This window comes from Pseudorca crassidens, chromosome 12, assembly GCF_039906515.1.
Source record: "Pseudorca crassidens isolate mPseCra1 chromosome 12, mPseCra1.hap1, whole genome shotgun sequence".
Lineage (NCBI taxonomy): Eukaryota > Metazoa > Chordata > Mammalia > Artiodactyla > Delphinidae > Pseudorca > Pseudorca crassidens.
In genome coordinates this window covers 28048454-28072523 of record NC_090307.1, presented here as the reverse complement: position 1 = coordinate 28072523, position 24070 = coordinate 28048454, and the positions used below count along the sequence as shown (strand labels likewise).

The following is a 24070-nucleotide window of genomic DNA, read 5'->3' as shown; positions in this document are numbered from 1 at the left end:
AGGGCCGCTTCCCTAATATATAGAGCTCAGAGTCCTTTCTGGATGCGGGGGTTAGGTCATGCCCTTCTTGCTCTGAGACAGACCCCAGGACCCAGTCAGCAGAAGTCAGAAGGAGGAAAGGTCTAAAAATTTCCACAAAACCAGAAAGACAGCATCTAGTATTAGGCTGTGCAGAAATAACCATCAAGACGCTGATGGCAATACTGTTCCCCAGCCTGTGCCCTGCCTGTGGTGGGGGGAGTTAAGGGAGTTCATTGAGGTGGGAAGGCAAATTGGCACCCTGAGGAGACAACACTTAGGTAATTGCTTTAAAGGCAAATACTGGAGCAAGAATTCTAAGGAGAGGAGTAACTGGGAGGTGATGCTTGAGGGAGGACAGGGAAGCTATTATCAGGCAGTCCAGGCTCTGGCCCTTTAAAGGAAACCTGCCTGATCAAACCAGTTTGGAGGAACCATGGTAGCCAAACCAGTCTTCCCCGGGGAGTTTAGGAAGGTCGGAGAGTGAGCAAGCTGCAGGAAGAACGTTGTCTTTCCTCTCCCTCTTCCTCCATGGTACCCTTCCTCAAGTGGAAGGCGTGCACAAGGCATAGGGTTAGGAAACACAAAGGGAATTTACAGAAAGCCAGTAAGAGGATGAGCTGCGGGCTCTGGGAACCGAAGGGGTTCGGCTTTAGGGAGAAGTCCAGCACCTGAGTTGAGGACCAGAGACGCCGCCCAATTGGAAAGGAGCTTCTTCCCAAATCCTGGTGGTCTAGATTCCTCCAGCCCTGTGCAGAAAATCAAAAAGAGCTCAGGTAAGAGGTCCTGGGGGAGAGAAATGAATCAGATAGAGCCCTAGCCAACAGGACCATCTATCTGACTTTTCAAAGGAAGAGAAAAAAGGTAGGCCAATCTTTTTCCATTCCTTTCTTCTGCTGAGCTGCAGGAGGGTAATCCTGGGGTGGGGGACCTTATTAAGAACTCCAGAGAGAGTTCAGATCCTGGAAGCTTGAAGCTGGAAGGGCTCTTAAATAGTTATAGTTCAAACCCTTTACTTTTAGATGAGGAAACCATGGCTTGTCCAGGAACCTGCCCAGGTGATAAATGAGCCTGGACAAATGCCCAGGTGTTCTAACTCACAACCCTGAGCTCTTCTTGCTTATCTAGTGATGGATCCAAGTTAACCCATCAGCCCTCAAATCCCCTTACCACCTTCCTGCCCACTGGATGAGCCTTCATATTATTTATCATCCTTTCCACAACTCTGTAACCCACAGCTCTGACATCAGTATGGTTCCCAGGGCAGCCCCTTGTTGAGCTGACTGTGGGATGCTAATGAGGTAGATTTGAAAACCTTCTTCCCAGGAGTCCTTCCTTACCTGCTGCTTCCAGGGTGGAGGCACCTGGTCCAGGCTCCTTAGCCTTTCTCCTCAGGTCCTGTACACATTCCACAGACAAGCCAATAGAAGTAGAGCATCTCAGGAACCACAAATATCTTAACATCCCAGCTTAACAGCCCATCTCCTCAATGGCCCTCTCTTACATGGCCATCTTAGATTACTTTAGACATGTTGTGTGTAGCTACAGAGAGTGGATGTAGAAACATCCAGAAGGAAACAGATAGCCATGCCATGAGGAACAACATTCCAGGACATTGAAGTTATCTGATCAGAGAATGGGATCTCCTCAAAAACTGGCCCCAAAGGATATGAGCCTTGGTGAACTTGCTGAAGTTAGGCCATCCTGTGAGTCTCGGAAAGCCCATGGCCAGGCCTCTGCCTACTGTCACATACCCCTTCTCTCAGACTTGTATAGCATCCACACCCTCATTTAAGATTAGAGGGGAAAAATAAGTTTACTCTCAAGTGTCAACTGTGACTAACTGCTATTGGTTGTCTGGAGCTTTGTGTTAAGAAGGATTCTGAGGCTGTATTGAAACTTATTGGGAAAGAGTGCTATGATCAGTTAGCTATGTTTGCCATTGGTAATGCAAAGAAAGGGTGGCAGGGAAGAGGATGTGGGGAAAGGGTGTATGGAAACATTGCCACAAGAGAAGAAGCTGGTATACAATGGCCCAGAATTTCCTTGGGCTTTCATTGGATGGCACAAATGCAATGGTACACAGGTGGGTTCTTTTTATTTGTTTTTGGTGACTTTTGTTACTCCTTTTAGGGTATGATATACTTCATAATTTTTTTTTAAATAAAAAAGTCACAAGTCCATTGGTATCATTTGCGAAGGCTCCAGCTATCTGTAAAACACCTACACTACATGGGAAAAGAATCAAAACCAGGACGTCAAAATCTAGCTCCATGAATAATTAGCTGTATAGCCTCAAGGAAGCTACTTCTCTTTGGGCCTCAGTTTTTTTCTGCTAATGCCTAGACCTAAAGTTCACTTGGTTATAAAGGATTGATAATTTCAGGTAGTTTCATTTGATTGGAAAATTTTCATGTGCATTGTAACTATAAAAGTCCACCATGGCCCTAACTCCAAAAGATGGATCTAGGGTACCTTCTGCAAATAATGGAATGATCCATGTGGCCAAATAAGCCAAGGATGGCTTCACGGAGGAAGTAGAACATAAAGCAGACACTGAAGGGTGCATAGAAACTAGGCAAGAAGAGGCACAGAGGGCCAGAGATAAGGCCAGAATGCCAAGGCAGGGTGTGTGTTGGGCAGAGAAGGCTGAGCAGGTTGATGAAGTCAGCTGTATTGTGGAATACCTGGAAAGCATGGCAGAGGAGTTTGAGCATTATTGTACTCTTGGCAAAAGGGAGCCATGTAGATTGTTGAGTAACAGAGTCATGTAATGATATGGTCTAACAGTTGAAGCACAGAATGGATTGAAAGGAGGGAAACTGACAATGTACACAGGTAATGCTGAGGTGTGAGCTCGGTGTAAATAGGGGAAGGAGAGTGAAAACTCACTCTAAAGGAAGGTCAGTCAGGTGTTACCCCAGTGACAGAATGGGCACTCTGACCTTTGCACTCTCTTCAGCCTCATTCATGAGGTTGTAAATGAGGACCAACTCATATATGCTAATTAATATCTTCACGGCATGAGACAGAGACACCAAAGTCCCCCCAATACTCCAAGCCTTCATTTCCTCCTCTATGAGGGGGCGGGTACTCGGTGGGGGGGGGACTGTATGAGAGGGCTGGACTGGATAATCTCTAAAGCCTTTTCCAATTCTAACGTTCGATGCCTCTGATAGTTTATAGAATGATCTTTGAAAATGTCAGCTAAACACAACTTCACAGAAAAAGATAGCACCTCATTTACCACCCACAGGTATCTATATCACACACACACATACACACACACAGAGTAGCCTTGAAAATTACACATCACAGTGCAAAGCTCAACTTCCACATGGGGAAACATATGCCTAAATTGCGGCCAAAGTGTTATCCTGTAGAACTGGGTGTAGGAAGAAATCAAGTTATGTACTATTGTCACTTCAAAAAATCCTGCTGGCATAGTAGCTAGGAAATTACCTCCTGGTGTGTGGTTGTGTCTGCCACAGTAAGTTGGAGGAATAAGAGACCCAGTGATCTGGGGAGGGATGACAAAAGGGTCTTGATAGTAGGTTCCAGATCCTCTATATGTTGGGCGTTGCTAGTGATAGATGGACAGTATTGGTCCACCTCCAGGAGACAGGAAAACCTGTTCAAAACCTGAGAAAGACAGCTTGTAGAAGGAGTATAGGTAAAGGCTTGAGTAAAGGTTGATTTTAGTAAAATAGACTAGATCATTTTTCTTCTGAAAGGATGTCATATATGGTTTGGGTTTGTTTTTTTCCCTTCAAAGAAATTGCAGTAAGCTTCAAACTTGTATTTGACAGGTGGGCTCTTCTGTAAAATGTTTTTTACCCAGGGTATTTGAATGGATTGCATTTTCTGTATGTTAGCAGTCAGTAGAGGTGTGGGTACTATGGGATACTACTCTCCAGGAAAAAAAAAAAAAAAGTGCTTCTGAACAAGTCATTATGGCTCATGACTATTCTTTTCTTCTCTGAGTCAATGGGAGGAAAGCATCACTGGACTCTTGCCTGTTAAAACACAGGATGGTGGCAATCCTCAAGGGCAGGGACCATGCCCCTGAAATGGTCCTGAACAGCCCCAGTGTGAAGCTACACACATTGGGACACTTGAAAGGCTTGTTAGAGAAGGAGGGGGCAGCAGTTCCTACACCAGGTGGGAAAGCCGAGGAGTTACTCAGCTGCTAAGGTTTACCTGCAGGTTCTCAAGGACAGAGCTTCTCAGCACGTATGTAGCTAAGCCACGAGAGCAAAGCCCTTGGTCTTCGAAGCAGACAGAGGTGGGCTGGTGAGGCCAGAGTCCTCAGGCCCAGGCCGTAAACATCATCATCTGTTTTCTGCACCATGCCACACAGTATTATTTTTATGTGTGCCATGATGCTGGGGGGCAGGGGGAAGGGGAAGCTGGAAAGAACTCCCCAGGGTGAGTTATTGTCAAAAAAAAATTTGTTCTTGGGCTTCAGAACACCCAGCTGCCCTCTTCCAAGAAGCTTTGGGGTTTTCAACCACCTGGTGTAATCTCTTGTTAACCAAAGCAAATCCCATCAAGCAAGATCTCTGTCTTCAGTGGCCTGTTTTATTCTCTCTCATTAACTGGGTTCTTCTATCCACCCATGAAGGATTTCTGGGTTTCTGGTTGGTTGGTCATAGATGGCCAATCACTTTATCACATCTATAAACTTCCCTTCTTTTCTCCAGGTACTGCTGGAGATAATCAACTCTTGCCCTGAAACTTCTAAATCCCTACACAACTCAGCTATTACCATCGTTAACCTATGAAAGGCTCACTTTTATTTCAATATTTATCAAGCATTTAACATTTACAACGAGATATATTATTTTTTTAATAGTTCATACCCCGAAATAGCCAACGGTTGTTCATTTTACTATTCAGAAATTAAAATGTGTAGGATAATTATCCCTCATTAATGTATTCAACAAATACTTCTGAGTGCCTACAATAGGCCAGGCTCATGCTGGGTGCTGGAAGTGCCAATATAAACCTCTGTAACCCAGGCTGTCAAGGATCCCACCGTCCTGTGAAGGTGACAGACAGGAACACGAGGTAGGAGTGGGTGATGATAGGTATAAAATGCCAGGCCTGCCCTGACTTAAGGACCCACCCTGCCCAGAGCACAGGCTGTTCCAGAGACATGGCCTCCCTGAGGAGATACTGACATGAGCTCTGCAAAATTATTTTCCCCAACATTTTGCAAGCATTAATTTCATCTTCATAACAATATGAGAACGAAATAGCAGGTACCCTCCGAAATATCTGTCATCATTCTATAGGTTGGGTTTGCAAGGTCAGCTCTACGGGGTCTGTATATCTCCTTCTGAGCGCCGTGCTTGCAATGAGGGAAACTGTCGATGAAATTACTTGACTTGCAAAATGCCGTGCAGAATGAGCGATGCTGGTTCCCGGCCAGTGTTATCGTTGTTTTCTTTTTTCCCCACCACACCAATGGAACATTTATTTCTAGAGCATTTGATAGATGTGTTCATGATATTTTTGAAATTGCCTTTATCCATTATGAAAGCCCTGAGAATCTGTCCCAAAGGTAGTGGTAAGTTGCTATCATCTTAGCTTTAAGTATTTTCACAGCCTCAGGAAATGTGTTACCTTCCTCTCCAATCTTCCTTGTGGCATCCGTCCCACCTGTCATCCTCACCGCTTAGCCGGCACATCTGGAGGGGCCATCGCCCTCCCTGGGTGGTTGGTCTACAGCTCAGCACTCCCGTCCTGCCCACGGGAGGTCCAGGAGCAACACGATGTCAGACCACATTTGGGGCTACCTCCGCAATCACCCCAAATAAGAAAAAAAAATGTGTTCAAGGAAAAGAAAGATACTCTTCATTTTTGTTTCTGTGGCTGGGACATCGATTCTGGGAACACGTAGTACTGTGGACCCTGACCCACTTTCCTGGGCTCTGAGCAAGCAGCACAATCTAAGTGCTGAAAGCGAAGGGCCAGGGCAGGAAACGGGAGCCAGGTCTTCTGCGGCCATCCGTAGAGCAGCGAACTGGGAGTCTGGAGACCTGGGTGCAGCTCCTGGCTGTGCCATAATTAATAAGCTATGTGACTTGGGTGGGGCGAGGTGATTTCTCTGGATATGGGAGGTAGACTGTGATCTTGAAGATCCATGCAAGTCTGAACCTATGATGCTAAGGTCAAAATATGGCTCTGCGCAGGGCGTGGCTAGGGTGGCTGACCATTGGCACGTGAGAAATGAGAAGCATTGAGCCAGCAGAGGTGCCCTTCCAGCCTGGGAGGTGTACACTGTGGACTGGCTATGGGAGAATGCCCTGCTTTGCCAGATGATGCAATAATACCCCCTCGGTCCTCACTCCCCTGCCCAGAACCTATCTGCAGAGGTGCCCTATGGAAGGCTGACCTTCCACGTGTGTCTTAAGCGCAGGGTCAAGGGGGCTTCTCCAGCCTCTGGAGTTATGGCTCCATGGTGACTCACGGGCAGGGTGATGAGTGAAAAAGGAGCTTTTTTCCCATTCCGAGCCTAGAGGGAAGGGACACAGTCACATGTGTGACCTTTCAGTCTGAGAGTATAGACAGAATACCTTCTTTGCTCACACATGTCCCACATACTCCGGTTGTTGGTCCTGCTATATTCTCAGCTTTGCTAAAGTTGTTTCTACATGAGTAGTGTGAACTAGACCAGTTTTTTCAAACTTTAATGTGCACACAAGTCAGTTGGAGATCTCATTTAAAAAGAAAAAACAAAAAACTTATTCCAATTCAGTGGGTCTGAGATGGGACCTGAGAGTCTGCATTTCTAACAAGCTCCCTTGGATGTCCATGAAGCTGGTCCACAAACCAAACGCTGAGCAACAAAGCTGCAAAGAGGACTGAGGGCTGAGAGCCACATGGCTCACTGTTTGTAGGATGCTTCAGAAATCATCTGAGCCTCAATTTTCCATCTTTTGGTGATAACAATGCCCAAGTGAGTTAACTTACAGAAGTGTGCAAATGTAGTAACAGTGTGAAAGCTCTCCAGGCAGCCACTTGATCATCTAACTCTAGACTTCACTGGAACCACAAGTAGAAAGTGTCAGAAGTGTCTGTCTCGGGGACCACCACGTACTCCAATTAGTCAGTGTGGGCCGGGTGTAGTAGGGTTTGGGGCACGCATCATGACAAGCCGTCAGGTGATCTGACACTGTCAATTCTCAGACCCAGTTTGAGAAACTCTGTGCCACGTGGTAAGCTACTCTGTTCTCCACAAGGATAGAAATGTTTCTTGTAGCTGATTGCAGCTTCTTAGCTCCCCACAGAGCAAAGCAATGTGCACAGAAATCACCTGGGGAACCTTGTTGAACTGTAGATTCTGATTCCATCAGCCTGGGTGGAAACTGAGATTCTGTATTTCTAACAAGCTCCCAGAGGAGGCTGCCGGTCCAGGGACTACACTTTGAGCAGCAAAACCCTAGATGAGAGGTTCTCAGCCCAAACTGCACCTTAGGGCCACCTCCTAAAACATCTTGGGCATTAAAAACTCCAATTTTTAAAATGGGTCTGGGGTAGGGGTCAGGCATTTTTTTAAGCACCCAGGTGATTCTGATGTGCAGCGAGCACTGAGGACCCACACACACAAACTCCCTACTGCAGGCGGAGGCCAGGCCACCGGCTGAAGGATGGGAACGGGCAGTCAGCTCGGGCCCACCATCCACGCCAGTCCGAGACCAAGTGAAGGAGGTCTTAGAGCAGTGTATTACTGGGGAAACAAGGCAGGCTGGCCTGTCCATATCTTGACACTGATAGGTGTCTGGGATGCAGTTTCTGTGAGGAAAGGAAGTTTCATCGGGAGGAATGGAAAAGAGGGATTTTTCCGCAGATACTGGTGCACTCACTGCTGCAGCTCACGCCACGCTGCTCCTCTGGCTCTGCACATGATTTCCCTGCACTCTCTGCTTGCCTCTCGGGGGGTGGTCCAGGGTGGGACACTGACCTGTCTTGTTTTGCCCCCGGCCAGGCAGCGCTGGGGGGCCACCGCCCACGACGAGCCCAAAGGCAGATGAGGGCTCGGAGGCTGTGCACCTCAAGCCCAGGAACGTGTTCCACATCGAATGGTCATCCATTCGCAGAAGGAGCAAAGGTGTGCGCTTCCCACTACCCCCCACCCCTGACCCCGCTCCCGGGTCCTTGATCTGCTCACCTCTAAAATGGGGACCATGGCAACACCTCCATCACAAGGTAGTGGGGAGAGCCACAAGGGTGAGGTTCAGTCTCATCACCCTCGACCTCTGACCACAGCCACGGGTTCCAGGGTCTAGACGCCCTGGGGCAGGGAGACTGGAGCCACGACAAGCAGCTGACTCTGTCAGTCTAGGCCAGGAGTTTGCAAACTTCACTGCACATTGGAACCACCTGCATCTCATTCCCGGAAATGCTAATCCAATTCACCTGGGAAGAAGCCTGGGTGGCAGAAGGAGCTTTAAAAGCTCTCCATGAGGGAGTTCCCTGGTGGCCTAATGGTTAGGATTTGGCCCGTTCACTGCAGAGGCCTGGGTTTGATCCCTGGTCAGGGAACCATCCCATATGCCGTGCAGCACAGCCAAAATACAAAAAATAAAATAAAAATAAATAAAACTTTGCACTTTTAAAATGACCCCAAAAAAAGCTCTCCATGAGATTCTAATGTGCTGCCAAGTCACAACCACTGATCCTGATGCTACTGGTCCTGATGCTGATGCTGGTCCTGATGCTAGACAGTGGTGATGTCTAGAAAAGGGAACAGATGGAGAGCCCTGGAGGGGAGGGGCTCCCAAGGTCAAGAGGAGGGTCTAGAGGGCAGCCAAAGCGGGGAAGCCAGAAACTTCAATTTGGACGCTGAGGACATGTTGTGTCAAACAGGGAAGAGCTGGCAGTGGGGGAGGGGTGTGGGGTCAAGTGGGGGTCTCCCCAGTCAGATGCACGGTGGAGCAGCGTCATGAAGACCCAGGGCAGAGGGGCAATCTAACTTTGCCCTCCAGAGAAGGGAGGCGACTTGCCCAGGGTCACACAGCTGGTGAGGGCATGGCAGGGATAAAACTGATTCCTGGGTTAGCATCCTTTTACAGTATCACATGAAGCATGTGACTTTCTTGCCCCAGTTTGTCTGAGCCTCCTTGTTTTATAGCCAAAGTAGCCAGCCAGAGAAATGGCCTGGGGTGGTCTGGGAAAACCTCATACACTGGGGAGAGGGCACCAAATTAAATCAAGGACCCCTTTAGCCCAGGAGTTTGTGTTTGACAGAGACCCCAGGGCATCCTCAGGAAGAAAGCATAGTTTGCCTCAAAAAGTTAACAATCTCCCTGCAAACATATTCTTAGGATAGTGTCTGGGGACTGGGGTGAAAGAGGGCCTAGCAGAGAGCCCCACGCAAAGGAGCCTGGGAGGCGGGTTAGCAGAAGCTGCTGAAGAGCTGACGCTTCAGACAAGCAGAGAATCCATCAGGATATCAAACACACTAGCCTCACAGTCTAGAGTCATCCTCTTTGCTTCCTACTCTTCCTTTCAAACTTCCTTAATTTGTTTCTCTTACATAGTGTAACTTCCCAACCACACTGGTATTTGCAGTCCCTGCTCCTTCAGATGGGGGAGCTCAGAGCCATTGACGTATCTCTTCTAGTGTTTAGGTGCCCTGAAATCTCATGAATGCAGACAGAATGGCCAATTGAAGATACAGGGCATTCTGAGCCCAGACAGCCATTCTCACACTGGACCACAAGAGGGCACCAGAGCATAAACAGCAAAACCTCCAAGGGCCTTCTTTCATGTTACTTAAAACCTTTCTGAAATTACTCACCTTTACAAATAAATTATCTTGTTATAATGAAAAATACATTCAGAGCTACTTAATAACAGTTTTCTAGAATTACAAGGACATGCCAAAATCTGTTTCAAGTGACAACACGGATATCACTTGTCTTAATCCAACAAGAAGCTGCTGCTAAAATACCTAAAATTCTAAGACATACATCCTAAAAAGACCAAAACAGCTGAGGTTATCCAGTTGGAAAAAGTTGTCGTATAATTTGAACACAGACGTATGGTTCAGGCAGCTTAATGCTTTATGAGCAATAATGCCTCATAAATACCAATCTTCGTGTTCATGTGGAAAAAGAACCCTGGGTTCAGGGCTCACAGACAGCTTTGTTTCCTCACCTAAAAAATAGGGGAGTTGAACAAGATCAGAGCCTCTTAACTAAAAGTCAGCTGAGTCTCTGAATTCCCTAAATTCTTGTAAAATGTCCAATTTACATGAAGATGTGATTTTTTTTCCCCCGAAGAGCTTGCCCAATTGGGTGTGTGCAGTAGCAGAGGAGGGGGCCCTCCTGCCCCAGGCGCAGAGGCTGGGGCATCCTCACTGGGGTAGAAAGTGCTGAGTATTCCAACTTGAGCCTTGCAGGAAATTTGCTGCTAAGGTGCCAGGGTAGAGGTCCTAATAGTTGATGTTCTCCCTGCCAACTCCAGTATTTGGAAAAGGTGAACACCAGGAAAGGCGCACCAAAGACCCTTCTCCCCACCAATACCGGAAGCCCACGGTCGAGTTGCTGGTGAGTAAAGAGTGGCCCGAATCAGGGGCAGCGCCCACATCACATAGTCCGCAGCAAGGTAGAGAGCTGAGGTCCAGAAAAGACGTCCTCTGATTTAGGCAAACTTTTCTTGAGTTCATATTTCCAGAAACAAAACTATGTGGGATAAAGATGTCTACTTTTCAGTTTACTTTATAAAGTTTCATGTTTCTTTTATTTTGATTATTTCTTATCCATCTTCCTCTGAATCCAGCATTCAAGCACTTAGGAAATAAGCTGGTGCCAATTTTCAAAACAGAACATTTACTTGTTTAATTTTATGGACAGTTAAATTTTAAAGACTAGACATGCTAGGGTGGGAGGGGATACTTTCTTCTGGAAAGAGTATGGTACAGTAGAAGTAATATTTGTTTTAAAAAAAGAATCTAAAAATCTGTGGGTAAATCTAAATTCTATCATTTGACCTTGACTTTTACAAATGAGAACCTCTCCATCCATGCCTGAGACCTCATCCACAGAATGAGGATAAAGATGTTGTCTTGTTATACTACAGTCATGAGGGATTGGTTCCAGGACACCTGATGTGTACCAAAATCTGTGGATGCTCAAATCCTTTACATAAAATGGCATAGTATTTGCATATAACCTATGCACATCCTCTGGAATACTTTAAATCATCTCTAGATTACTTACAATACCTAATACAATGTAAATGCTATGTAAATAGTTGTAAGTACAATGTAAATGCTACGTAAAAAGTTGCCAGTGTGCAGCAAATTCAAGTTTTGCTTTATGAAACTTTCTAGAAATTGTTTTTGAGTATTTTTAACCTGAAGTTAGCTGAATCCATGGATGATACAGATGGCTGACTGTGCAAGGCTGTTGCCCATATTAAATGAGGTAAAAGATCAAACAAAACAAAAGATATTCTGGTCTACAGAAACAAAAATGATTAAATAGCAATTTCACTAAATACCAAGTGAAAATCTTAGCTTGTCCCCAAGCAAGCAAGTCACTCCTCAGTGTGAGAGCCTCAGAATGTGGGAGCTTCTTGCCCGTCTCTTGTCCCTGGACAGGATCTGGACACCATGGAGGAGAGCTCTGAGATAAAGGTAGAAACAGACATCTCCAAGACTTCCTGGATTCAGAGTTCCCTGGCTGCCAGCGGGAAGAGGGTCCGCAAAGCCCTCGGGTACATCACAGGAGAGATGAAGGAGTGCGGAGAGGGGCTTAAAGGTAAAGTTTCCGTGAGAGCAGCCCCTGCTCCTATCCCTAAAAATGTCCCCTCTGGTCGTCCCCCAGGAAACACGCTGCACAGATCTCTGTAGATGAGACTGAGTCCCATTTCCATGGATAGTATAGGATAGGATAGGATAGGATAGGATAGGGTAGGGTAGGATAGGAGTTTCACTCTTATGACAGACACGCAGTCTCTCAGGATGTAAATGCCAATACATGTAGGTATACAAGCTCTCAGTTCTGAACATAACAGTCATGTGCTTTCAAATATCCCCTCAGAATGTCACATTGTACACAACATTGCAAAGCAACGATACTCCAATAAAAATTTTTTTTAAATAAAGAATGTCACATTGTAGGACTGGGATTCTAGAGCCAGCATTCTAGAAAAATGCCTGCCCTAGAGATGGATCGTGGGAGAGCCGTGTCTACTATTCCAATAGGTTCCCGTTAGCAATCCTTCAGACCTCAGGCCATGGGTTTGATGCCTGCTGGGCTGCAAGAGTTTTCTTTCTGGATCCCTCCTCTTGAAAATTCATGCCACTCTCACAGGGGCACAGGTCGCACGGGGTACCCACTGCCTGAATGACAACCTAAAGACCACAGCCAGCTCTCAGTGGGTCTGAAGGGTTTTCTGGGCAGTCAGATGCCCCCTCAGGTTCTCGGTGTACCCTCCTCTGTGGCAGGTGACAGCAGGGAGCTGAACCCACCTTGGACACCCAGCTTCCCTAACCCCCTTGCCCTCTGGGGCCTCGCCTAGAGGTGTAACAGCTGAGCCTTGACTGGTTCTATTTCAGACAAATCCCCAGTGTTCCAGTTCCTCGACTGGGTCCTCCGGGGCACATCCCAGGTGATGTTTGTGAACAATCCCCTCAGTGGCATCCTCATCGTCCTCGGCCTCTTCGTCCAGAACCCCTGGTGGGCCATCTCGGGCTGCCTGGGCACCGTGGTATCCACCCTGACAGCCCTCATCCTGAGTCAGGACAAGTAAGTCCCAGGAAACCCAGGGTCCAGGCCTGAGACCACAGGTAGATCCCCGTGGGGACATTCACCAGCCTCACATCTTCACTGCCTGGCTCCCGGCTCAGAAACCCCTCACAATAAGGTCACTAATCACTCAAAACAACCATTCCCTGGTTACTTTTAACAACCACACATTGTCTAGGGGGCTGTGAAGGGTTGATGGTTTGAAGGGGTGTGTGTGGTCAGGCTCCAGCTGAGAAAAGCCTGACTCAGAAGGAAAATCAAGAAGGCAGTGCCCTGCGTCAGGCCTCGGGGAACCCCTCCTTCACCAGCCCTCCCCCCCAGGTCCGCCATCGCAGCCGGACTTCACGGCTACAACGGGGTGCTGGTGGGGCTGCTGATGGCTGTGTTCTCGGACAAAGGCGACTATTACTGGTGGCTTCTACTCCCCGTCATCGTAATGTCCGTGTCTTGGTAAGTTTGCTTCCAAGGCTGTGGGTGTAGATCAGCCTTTCTACCCCAACTCCGTGACTGTCTGTCCAAACTGGAGTTTAAAGAAGCATTTCCTTAGCTTGCACATCAGAAACAGCCACTAGAAATAATTACTGATGTTAGACAGCAACAGCACCACTGTGCTAGGTGGTCTGTACACAGTATCTCATTACATACCCTCCTTTACTCTTCATTTTTGTAAGATCTAAAAGAGCCCCTGGTCCTACCCCGGCAGAGCACAGGGAAGAGAACTGAGGCCCACAGAGGTTAAGAGCATACTATGGGGTCCTGTCAGTGTCTGGAGATCTTCCCATCCCTCCTGCTCCCCCAGTGCTACCCTGTCCTTGGGCACCCTGACCAGACAGGGACAACCTCCCAGTGTGGGCTGCAGGCCCAGCCCTGCCCAGAGCCCTCATACGGCCAGGCTCCAGGTCCTTACTCACCTGCAGAAACCACAGGGCACGCCGGCCAGGAGTGCTCTCTGCCTCAACAGACATTTGCTGAATGATTGAATGAATGTGATTCCCCTCACCATCAGCCCCTTTCCCATGCCTGCGCAGGGAGCCATGTGGCTCTTCAGGGAAGGTCTGTGGCTCCCCGCCTTAGGATCTCCCCTGAAAGCCCTCCTTCTGAAGTTGAGTCTGGGCGTCCACCCTGTTGCTGTGCAGGGGCAGAGGAAGGAGGTCCAGGGGAGGAGCTGCCCAGGGCCAGTCAGGCTGGGAGAGGGAGCCAGCCAGCTGCTTTTCCCTGGGAAGGCACAGGGGGCCCCCTAAACCCACTCAGGCTAGTGTCAGGGCCAGGGGGCATCTTGAACAGCATCTCCTGTGCTTCTGCCCTCAGCCCCATCCTCTCCAGTGCCCTGGGCACCATCTTCAGCAAGTGGGACCTCCCGGTCTTCACGCTGCCCTTCAACATCGCAGTGACCCTGTACCTGGCGGCCACGGGCCACTACAACCTCTTCTTCCCCACGAAGCTGCTGCAGCCCTCCTCCTCCATGCCCAATATCACCTGGTCGGAGGTCCAAGTGCCCTTGGTAGGTATCGTGGAAGGTGGAAGGGCAGCGTCTGTCCAAACTCAGTGTTAAAGTGGCATTTACTTATTTTGCATGTCAGAAACACCCATAAGGGGCTTTCCTGGTGGCACAGTGGTTGAGAGTCCGCCTGCCGATTTAGGGGACACGGGTTCGTGCCCCGGTCCGGGAAGATCCCGCATGCCGCAGAGCGGCTGGGCCCGTGAGCTATGGCCGCTGAGCCTGCGCGTCCGGAGCCTGTGCTCTGCAACGGGAGAAGCCACAGCAGTGAAAGGTCCGCGTACCGAAAAAAAAAAAGAAAAGAAAAGAAAAGAAACATCCATGAGTAACAACTATTACCAATTATACAGTGCGAGACACTCTACCTCAATATCTCATTAGCCACCAGCTTTTTCTTTCCTCTTTTTAAGAGCTAAAACGGCCATTTTTGGCCGCACAATGTCCTATCATAGCACAGGGGGAGAGACTAAAGCCAGGTTAAGAGACTGCCTGAGGTCACATGGTTAATCAGTAAGGAGCAAAGTCAAGACTAGAACTCCCGCATCCTGACTCCTAGACTTGGGTTCCTTTATCTTTTTTTTTAAAAAAAAAAAGCCTTTTTGATGCTTTACTCCAGTTTCAATCCAAGCGACTCTGTGTATTTTTGTCCTCCTTCAATGTCATTGAATCATTGAAGATGTGCACATCACACACACTGCCATCTGTTGGCTCGACAAGTCTCTGCTCCAGCCTGGGGAGCAGCTTCCCCTTGCTCTCTGGGGCATCCTCACACTTTAAAGCACAGGTGTTGCTCCACTAAGAATTATCTATATAACAGAGATTTTTACGCTTTTGGCAAGTATTCTGTATATACTGCTGGCCGCTGGAAGTCTGCCAAACTAAATAAGAAGCTACTCTAAAAGCGTTAAGTCAGCCTGGAGAACTATGCCCATCAGCCTTCTTTTCTAACTGGGCACATTTTCTCTGAGGTCCCCCTACTCTCTGTTACACTAAATGACTCCATAGGCTAGAGCTCACTCTGAACTTTGTTATTGGCAATTCATCATCTAACCACAAAGCCACCTGGGCTTGTTGAAGGGAATTTGTGTCAGAAATAATGGTGCCTAGTTTCTCTGAACAGTTCAAGGAGACAGCAGCATGGCAGGGCAGAAAGAGCCCTCCGTTTGTCCAAGACGCATTATCTAGGAAGAGACGTATTCACATTAGCCCCATCCTTGTTGGGGTGTGTGTGTGTGTGTGTGTCTGTGTCTGTGTGTCTGTCTGTGTGTGTCTGTGTCTGTGTGTGTCTGTGTGAGTGTACCTTCATGAGCCAAAGGTGAGAAAAGATGCTGTTAGCAGTTCAGCCCCTCAGGCTTCCCTTTCACGATATTAAACCAATCAGTATCTTTTGAAGTCAAAATTGCTCTAATTGTCATGCTATGGGGAAATGATGGTAGAAAAGGCAAGTTTAAGATATTTTGCATGCTCCAAACCACATTTTCAATTGAAAAGATAACCAGGAATTTTGTAAAAATGAAAAAAATGGAAAATATTGTACAAATGCTTTAGAACCCCCAAATTTCCAGGAAAGACAAATTCAACGTTTGGTGGTTATTCTTTAAGAAATACTTTTCTGGCCAATTTTGAATGGATTATGGTAATAGTGAGTATGTTTTGTCATTTTGACAATTATAACTAGAGCCTTGAGTTTTGGGGAAACAAGTGGTAGATGTCAGAGAGAGGGTCTAAAGCTCCCAACGATTTTGAGGCCCCACAAGCTCCTCTGCTCTTTGGTGAGGGGAGAGCGTGCTGGAGGGTGCAACCGGCTGGAGACCAGAGGAACCAGCACCACTGCCTCTGCACCAAACTCTCTGCCTGTCCCGCCATCCCCCGCGTGGCGATGCCGGAGCCCAGTCTTGCTCTCTGTCCTGGGATAACGGGGGACGGAGCCCAGAGGGTTGCCCACAAGACTACCCTGCAGTCCTGTCACTGCACACTCTCGTGTGGGGCGAGGGCCCTGGAGCTACAGGACCTCCCTCCCCTGCACCCCAGGAGGAGTCCTCAGAGGACTTGGGCTGAGGGAAGAACTGCCTTATCATGAAATATACACAAGGGGAAGGATGGACCCCAGTGCATCCCAGCAGGGCCCAGAGCCCCTCCTGTAAGCGTTTCTTTGCTCAAGGGCCTTTGGCCAACCTTCCAAAATACAGGACCCAATCTCAGTTGCTGGGGAAGCCCATGTGCCCTGGATCCTTTTCCCAAACTCCAGAGTACGTGTGCAAGTGCCCACTCGACATTGCACCCTGGCCTTCCTGTCTCATTCACACACAGGTCTGCTACCTGAGACACACGGAGGCCTAACACATCAGGGTTCTCCTCCATCAGCCATGTGACAGGTTCATCAATAAAACCCGCAGATGCCAAGATACCACCTGCCCAGGTGCTGCTCTGTGGATACGAGTCCAGCTCCTCGCCCAGACGATGGCACAAACGTGACCACAGCCCAGACATGCTGTTCTTGGAAACAAAAAGGACCATTTTTCCATCTAATATTTAGCCTTCTAGTCATGTTTTTAGCTTTAAAAAAATGTTACAAGAGTTTTTCAACCCCAACTTTGGTTAGACATCTATTACTTTTCTAATGAATAACACCCTCATTTGAAGTATTCAGTTTCTCTTCACTGAGAGTTTAGTGCCTTACACTCATGTTTCTAAATAAAGGAAATGACATTTTAACCCCTTACTGTTCTAAGAACTTAAGATTAAAACAATAAATCTTGTGTGCCTTTTAGAGTGAACCTATTTGAAAATATCTTGGAAAACTGTTGCAAAATATTAGTGTGGAGGGTTTGGCCCCAAACCTTTTCCAGCCAAGCTTCAAGTTGTCTCTTTTGCCTCCATAATTGCATGTGCTCTTGTTGGACCTGCAGCTTTTGAGAGCCATCCCTGTTGGAATCGGCCAAGTGTACGGCTGCGATAACCCCTGGACTGGAGGCATTTTCCTCATAGCTTTGTTCATATCGTCACCTCTTATTTGCTTGCATGCTGCGATCGGATCCGCCATGGGGATGTTAGCAGGTTAGTGTCATTATTAATTAATGGGCCCCTTATTAATGGGCAATAAGGATGCTGTATCTGGGGCCTGCTCCAAAGAAAATGGTGCCATGTGTCTTCCATGCTCCACCGGCTTATTCCTATAAACTCTCCCTCCTTCCATTACACCTGTCTTTCCATTTTGGGTGCCGGTGCCCTCCTACTCCCCTGAGCAAAAGCTGTCCTCAGGAAAGGCTCTGGTGTTAGTCATTTCCACCTCAGTATAAATTAAAAGCTGGGGAGGAGTTGCTTCCAGGCATGTTTATATTTTAAGTCTTATCTCTAATCACGATAAGAAGCATTTGTCCTCCATTAGAGAACATTAAGGTTCTGTTAACCCGCCTTTTTCTGGCAGGGAAGGGACCTTCTCTGGACTGCTCACTCAGACTTCAGATCACTACTCAAAAGGGTCTCTTGTACCCATACCAGCTTAACTACTGATATGCATGTGACCAAGGCCATTTGTTTCCTTTAGATGTTTTTTCACTGAATAGTCAGAAGTCCTTTTTATACATACTTTGGTGTTGATAACTGGTCTGGGTTGAGGACTGTGGAGGGCTTTGGGGCTGGTGGGTGGGCCCACGCGACCTGCACAGCACTCAGCCTGTCTTCTCCCCCAGCCCTCACTCTCGCGACACCCTTTGACTCCATCTACTTCGGGCTGTGTGGCTTCAATAGCACGCTGGCCTGCATCGCCATAGGAGGCATGTTCTACGTCATCACCTGGCAGACGCACCTCCTCGCCGTCGCCTGCGGTGGGTACTGCCAGCGGGATTCCCTTTCCACCTCCGATGATGCCGGGGTCCATGCCCACAGGGAAACCGCCCCGCAGAAATTCTGCTGGTCCTCCAAAGATAAATGGGAGGATGTGTTTGCTTTATAAAAGCGTTTTTATTTTAAGCTGTTTTGAATGGTCCTTTAGTGATTAGTACATTGAAAACTATTCTTAGTGAACACTAAGTGTTCAGCCACATGGAGGTTGTTCGGTTGTTGCCCGTGGGCTGTCTGCTGTGGTTGCTGCTTCCCGTGCTGGTGATTGGAACTTTCCGACAGAGCAAGTCTTATGCAAATTAATCTTTATATGTGGAATTGGGCAGTTTACATCAGATACAGCAGTTAACCTTATGCACCCAAACATTAACCACAGAACCTTCAAATAATGCTTGTAGGAATGCTGAAGAATGTGGTCAGGGCACTCAGTAACTCTCTGATAAAGGTTTGCTGTTGTTAATATCCTAGGGACCATTGGGATGGTTTTAGTGGAGAAAGTGAGAGCTCAGAAGCAAAGCCAAATTACTGTGGCCCGTTTTCACGGAACCTCACCTCTCACCAGCACTTGGGTCTTCCCAGTGGCCAGCCTAGTGGTACCCTCCACACACAAAGCCCAGAAGATGAGGCAGTAGGTGTATTTGGTCTTCCTCAAGCTTAAAGAATGCTGTTCCTCCCTGGAAACCCATATTATGTTAATAACTTGTGATGAAATATCACAGCAGGGAGTTCTGGGATTCATGTGCCTTGGCTGTATAGTAAAATGTTCATTTACGGTTTATGCTCCTAAACGTTCCTTTGCTAGAATGCAAGGTGGTAGGACCCAGGAGAACTGTAACAGCTAAATTCTGGTCCTTTTCAACAAAGTTCATCTGCTGTCTTAGTTGTGCTGGAATTTGCATGGAATTTAACACTTTTCAAAGCTGCCAAGCAACGGAAACATAACTCGATTTTTTTTAACCTGAGAGATAGCATTTGTGGCATGAAACGTATGGGGGGAGAATATGTAAACTCGAGACACTCTTAGTCACCTATTTCTTGGTTCTTTTGCAGCTCTGTTTGCAGCCTACCTGGGTGCTGCCCTGGCTAACGTATTATCTGTGGTGAGTCAACATGGGCTAGGAATGTGCATTACACCCTCCTCTGTATTCTCTCAGCTCCCCAAACCCCTCCTCCAGGAACCCCTTCGCAATCCATCCCTCATGTCTCAAATCACGTTTCCCTCCTTCACAGCCGCAGACAGAAAGAGCTGGGCCTCAAAAGTGTTAATGTCAACACTGGTCAATCAGATCCTGTGGTCAGTGGGCCAGTGGGGCTCCGTATAGAAGGACAGTCTGAAGAGCATTATCTTGTAAATCAGACTCGTTTCTTGTAAATCAATCCTCTACAACTAGTTTTAAATCTTCATATTTAATTTTTTTTCCTATGTTTCTAGATCATCTACCCAAGTAGCTTGTGGGCCAGTGTACATCTTTGTTCACCCCATAGCAACTACCAAGGAGTCAGGAGTCACGAGGCAAGGCTTCCAGGAGGACAAGGCCAAGCCCGAGGGAAGCCAGAGCTGGCGGCTGAGGGCCTGTGCAGCAGTCTGAGAGCCCTTCTCCGCCTGAGCCCCAGTGCAGGTTGTGTGTGAGGTTGGGGGAGCCACATGGCCAGCCCAGCCCCCAACACACACAGGAGGGACACTGGCCCCATCGCAGAGCACAAAGGGCTCAGCCTACAGTCTATGCCTCCCCCTCCATAAAGGTTCAAGGCCCAGCTCACACAGGCAACCAGGAAAAGTCCCATTGGTCCTGCAGGTGGAGGTGGAGATGGGCATTCCACTAACCCGTGTTTAAATCCCTCCTCCATCCTCAGTGAAATTGCATGGTTTGGACAGAGCATAGGAAGGAATTTTGTAAGCAATAGAATTCAACTTCCCTAATACCATCCTGTGTCCCCCAGTGGACTAAGTCCCTCTTCTGGGCCACATCACATTTTGTGTTTATATCTGCTACGACGCTTGACAACATTGTGACAAGTCTAGTACACACCAGTCCTCTTCCACCTTCAGCCCTTTTGCTCCTTCGAACAGGGGCCCGGTTGTATTCTTATCTTTATCTCTAGTACCTATTATAGTGCCCAGCTCATTGTAGGTGCTCAAGAAATGCAGAATGAGTGAAACCCTAAGGTAGTGAGTCCCCACCATGGGATACATTAGAGCTGGGGCTAGATAGCCGACCATCAGAAACAGGACGGAGCCTGGCCTCTGAGGTTCCTGTCTGCCCCAGGCTTTCCCACCTCTTCTTGCCCCCATCCTTTCACCCAGCTGTCCATCCAGTAAATACGTGTCACGTGCCTTCCTTGGACAAGGTACTAGAAGGGATGCAAACGGGATACTTTTGTTCCTGATCATAGGAATTTACAGGATAACTGGCCCCTTCATCTTGTGCAGAGAAGTTACAGGTTATATCACTCTACCTAGACATTTTTCAAAACAAAATCATGTTTATTTTCTGTGTACCTACTATGTTTAAGACACTGTACTGCCCACTCTCAGGGATACAAAAAAAGTGCAAGCTATTAATTCACTCTGAAGGAATTTCCAGTCTCCTTGAGGAACAGGATATAAAAATGTTGAATGACATTTATGAGACCCTTCAAGCCTCTACAGAAGAGGGCACTTAGGAGCCGCACAATTTTGCTTTCTAATCGGCTCCTGCATGTGCAGCCCCGTATCTTCAACAGCACTGCCCTCTGCCTCACGACAATGACCACAAACTGAGGACCATTTACTGAGCGCTTAGTATGCACTAGGCACCAACTCTGAGTAGATATCTTTATCCCTATTTTGCTGTTGAGGAAATAGTTGTCAGAAAGAGGAAATGGCTCCAACAAGGTAACCAGAGCTGAGATTTGGATTTGGGTCTGTGGAACTCCCAGCCCACATCCTTCTCACTGTAGGACTTGAAGGAGATGCTTTCCAAAACACCCTATGCAGTCTTAGCAGGGCTTTGGTAAGACTCACGGAGTGGAATTCTTCAGTCATGGGTGTTCCTTAAGGCTACAGTTCTGGTACCAGGCTGTCATTGCTCCTCCTAAAGTCCCACCCAACAGGGCCATCTTTGACCACACACCAAGTGGAATCACTCCTTCAATGGTACTCCCTGAGGCTTTTACTGCTTATGATAAAAGGATGTTTGGGGGAGAAGGGGCATTGATTTGCTCCGCTTCATAGTTGACTTTGTAGGCTCTTTGCTAACAAGCTATCCAGGTTATCTCAAATGAAGAATGGGGAAGTGTATGTAAAAGCCTCAGGGCATCTTAAGATACAAAAAACAGGGGAACATCATGAGAAAGGCTGTTGGGAATGGGAGAGCCCTTGAGGAGAGAGGTAGCTACTCCTGATCTCCAGCTCCCTGGGACTAGGATGTGACATCTCTGCCTCTCTCCATATGTCTGTTCTGTTTCTGTGTCTCTCTGGGATGGGTTTCTTCTGCTGCACAGAGGCCCCCAAATATCCACCCAGCACTGGTTGGCTCTCTAGTTTTTTCAGATCGAGTCTTTGGATGCAGTCTCTGTATCTCTTAGCTCAAATTCTCAAGACAGGGATTCTATTCCCAGGTAGCCTGCCTATGGGAAGCTGCATTTGGGTCAGGCGCTTATCTCTAGTGCAAGCAGACATGACCAAAGAGAAAAAGGTTTTGAACGAAAAATGGCTGCCGATGCTATTCCTTCCACAGGGGCTTTGGGAGAAGGTGGGGAATGGCCACAAGTCCTAGAGTGGGAGGTAGAGCCTGGCCAGACACCCAAGACAAAATATGTCTTCCACATAAAGGCATATTATAAGAGGGTTCCAGCGGCTGCATTTTGAAGAATATGTGTCCCCTGTTACAATGCAGACTGACCCCAATGGAACGATTTGATTTATGTTGGTCATGAATTAAGTATTATTCTGCTCAGTGCCCACCAAGCCTCCCCTCCTCCACCCAGGACCCTAGGTGATTGTGAAGGGCCGATGAGACGAGCACAGGCATCTGATATAACCAAGGCTTCTCTTGTGATCCGCCTCCCCCCAGTTTGGATTACCGCCCTGCACCTGGCCCTTCTGCCTCTCGGCACTCACCTTCCTGCTCCTGACGACCAACAACCCGGCCATCTACAAGCTCCCGCTCAGCAAAGTCACCTACCCAGAGGCCAACCGCATCTACTACCTGTCCCAGGAGAAAAACAGAAGAGCATCGACCATCACAAAGTACCAGGCCTACGATGTCTCCTAAGTTGCCCTTACCAAAACATGTCACTGTAAATTCAGCCTTCAGCAGGCTGTCCAGGTCCCCAGGCTGAAGGCCACTTAAATTCTCCTTCTGATGGTTCTGTGATTCTGCCCCCAAGCAAGCCTATACCCCAGTTATTCCCAAGAACAGGGAAATAAGCGTGCAGTCCCTATTCAGGAAGTTCTATGTTCTAAGATGCACAATACTTATCAAAAACATGGTTAATTTAGACCTTATACCTATAGCTCACTCCACAAGAGCTCTCTTTGTGGGGAATTTTCTCTCTTTTGCAAAATAAGCCACACCCCTAAAGAGAATTCAACAGGAAGGGGACAGAGATGGGTGACATTGTTAGCCAACTCAGTCATTTGATGCAGTGACGTAATGTCAGGAAATCAGTCTACAAGGCAAAAGGGCAGGTCTACCCCCAGCTCTGCCATGAGTGAACTCCAACCACTTGGGTAGGTCCATCCCCCCCTCAGCCTCAATTTCTTATTGGTTTCATGACGAGGAGGGGCCCTACAGTCCCTTCCACCTCAGAAGTATTGATTCTTCTCTTTCCTATAAACTGACAAAATCAGCATGACCAATAAATAATTACTTTAAGTAAAAGATGAAAGGGCTATCTGGAGAAGAGGCAGGACAATTTTAATGTTGTGTGGAGATTTATTCTTGAGTCATGAGATGTTCTCCAGACTTGGGATTAGGAACCTAAGTTCACTGGAAATTCCAACATGCCTTCCTTTACGTAACAATTATTACTAGAAATGTCATCAGATGAAAATTGATCTTTTTCAACATTTAAATCATATTTTAAACAAATGTGTTTCCTTTTATAATATTCATAAGCATACTCTCATTAAATGTTTAAGGTTGCAAGTTGGTGTCAGGGTTTTCTTAAAATGCGGCTCAGTTACGTTGTCCACGCCGTGCTCATTTGAGGGGCTTTCCACGGTCAAGGATGTGTTTGAAAAGAGATGAGGATGAATAGATAAAATGCATTCTTACCTCTTTCCACAGAATCACTTGCCACCCATTCTGTCTTAACACTGAAAAAGAAACAGCTATGTATTCACTGTAATGACTGTATTACATAAAGTCCAAAACAATAAAAGATACCTCTTCCAAAAAAAAACAGAGAGAGAGGAGGGTGGGTTGAAAGTTATCAGAAGAAGGTTTGATTTGCTTACAAAGGGAATTATACAGTAATGACCATGGTCATTGTTTTCTGTTTCAGTTGAAGTGCAAGTTGTTGCAACCCATCTCATTTCTTAGGGGATAGTCTTGCACCCTAAAATTATTAATCCAGCCCTTCTTGAATGGCCAGTAACTCTTGTTATTTAGTTGCTGTGGTTATAGCATTGAGCTCCTAAAACACAGGGTCCCTTTGCGGGAAGCCACGTGGCTCAGCCTTCCCACCCCTCCCCCAAAAGACAGGGATGAACCACTTATAGTGCCTCAGTGCCCACCCCCTGCACCCTTCCAGGTTAGCATTGTGGGGTGAGGACATAAGGCGGGAGATGAGGGAAGGAAACAAGGGGGAGTGGACAAACTATAAATCCATCATTTAGCAAAAGCTGGTGTCTACGTTTATATTTTCTTTCCTCTGTCAGCCCTGAGATCCCAGCCCTCTTCCATCAGCCCAAAAATACTTGGCTGCCTATTTCTCTTCCAGATTATATCTATCCAATTAT

The 24070-nt window shown here is 47.3% G+C and overlaps 1 protein-coding gene across 2 annotated transcripts in view; it reads left to right on the top strand.

The window, feature by feature from the left end:
* SLC14A2 (solute carrier family 14 member 2) overlaps positions 1 to 23255 on the top strand; it is a 55601-nt gene extending 32346 nt beyond the window's left edge. The window contains exons 11-21 of one of the 2 annotated variants that reach the window (XM_067699218.1): positions 3102 to 3129; positions 8043 to 8134; positions 10495 to 10577; positions 11633 to 11792; positions 12593 to 12782; positions 13104 to 13232; positions 14091 to 14283; positions 17190 to 17337; positions 17973 to 18107; positions 19174 to 19223; positions 22179 to 23255. In XM_067699218.1, the coding sequence (XP_067555319.1) occupies positions 3102 to 3129; positions 8043 to 8134; positions 10495 to 10577; positions 11633 to 11792; positions 12593 to 12782; positions 13104 to 13232; positions 14091 to 14283; positions 17190 to 17337; positions 17973 to 18107; positions 19174 to 19223; positions 22179 to 22379 (1409 nt within the window). In that variant the 3' untranslated portion in view covers positions 22380 to 23255. Of the gene's footprint in view, positions 1 to 3101; positions 3130 to 8011; positions 8135 to 10494; positions 10578 to 11632; positions 11793 to 12592; positions 12783 to 13103; positions 13233 to 14090; positions 14284 to 17189; positions 17338 to 17972; positions 18108 to 19173; positions 19224 to 22178 lie in introns of both variants that reach the window. The other variant, XM_067699216.1, reaches the window with a different exon arrangement.
* The last annotated feature ends 815 nt before the right edge of the window (positions 23256 to 24070 follow it).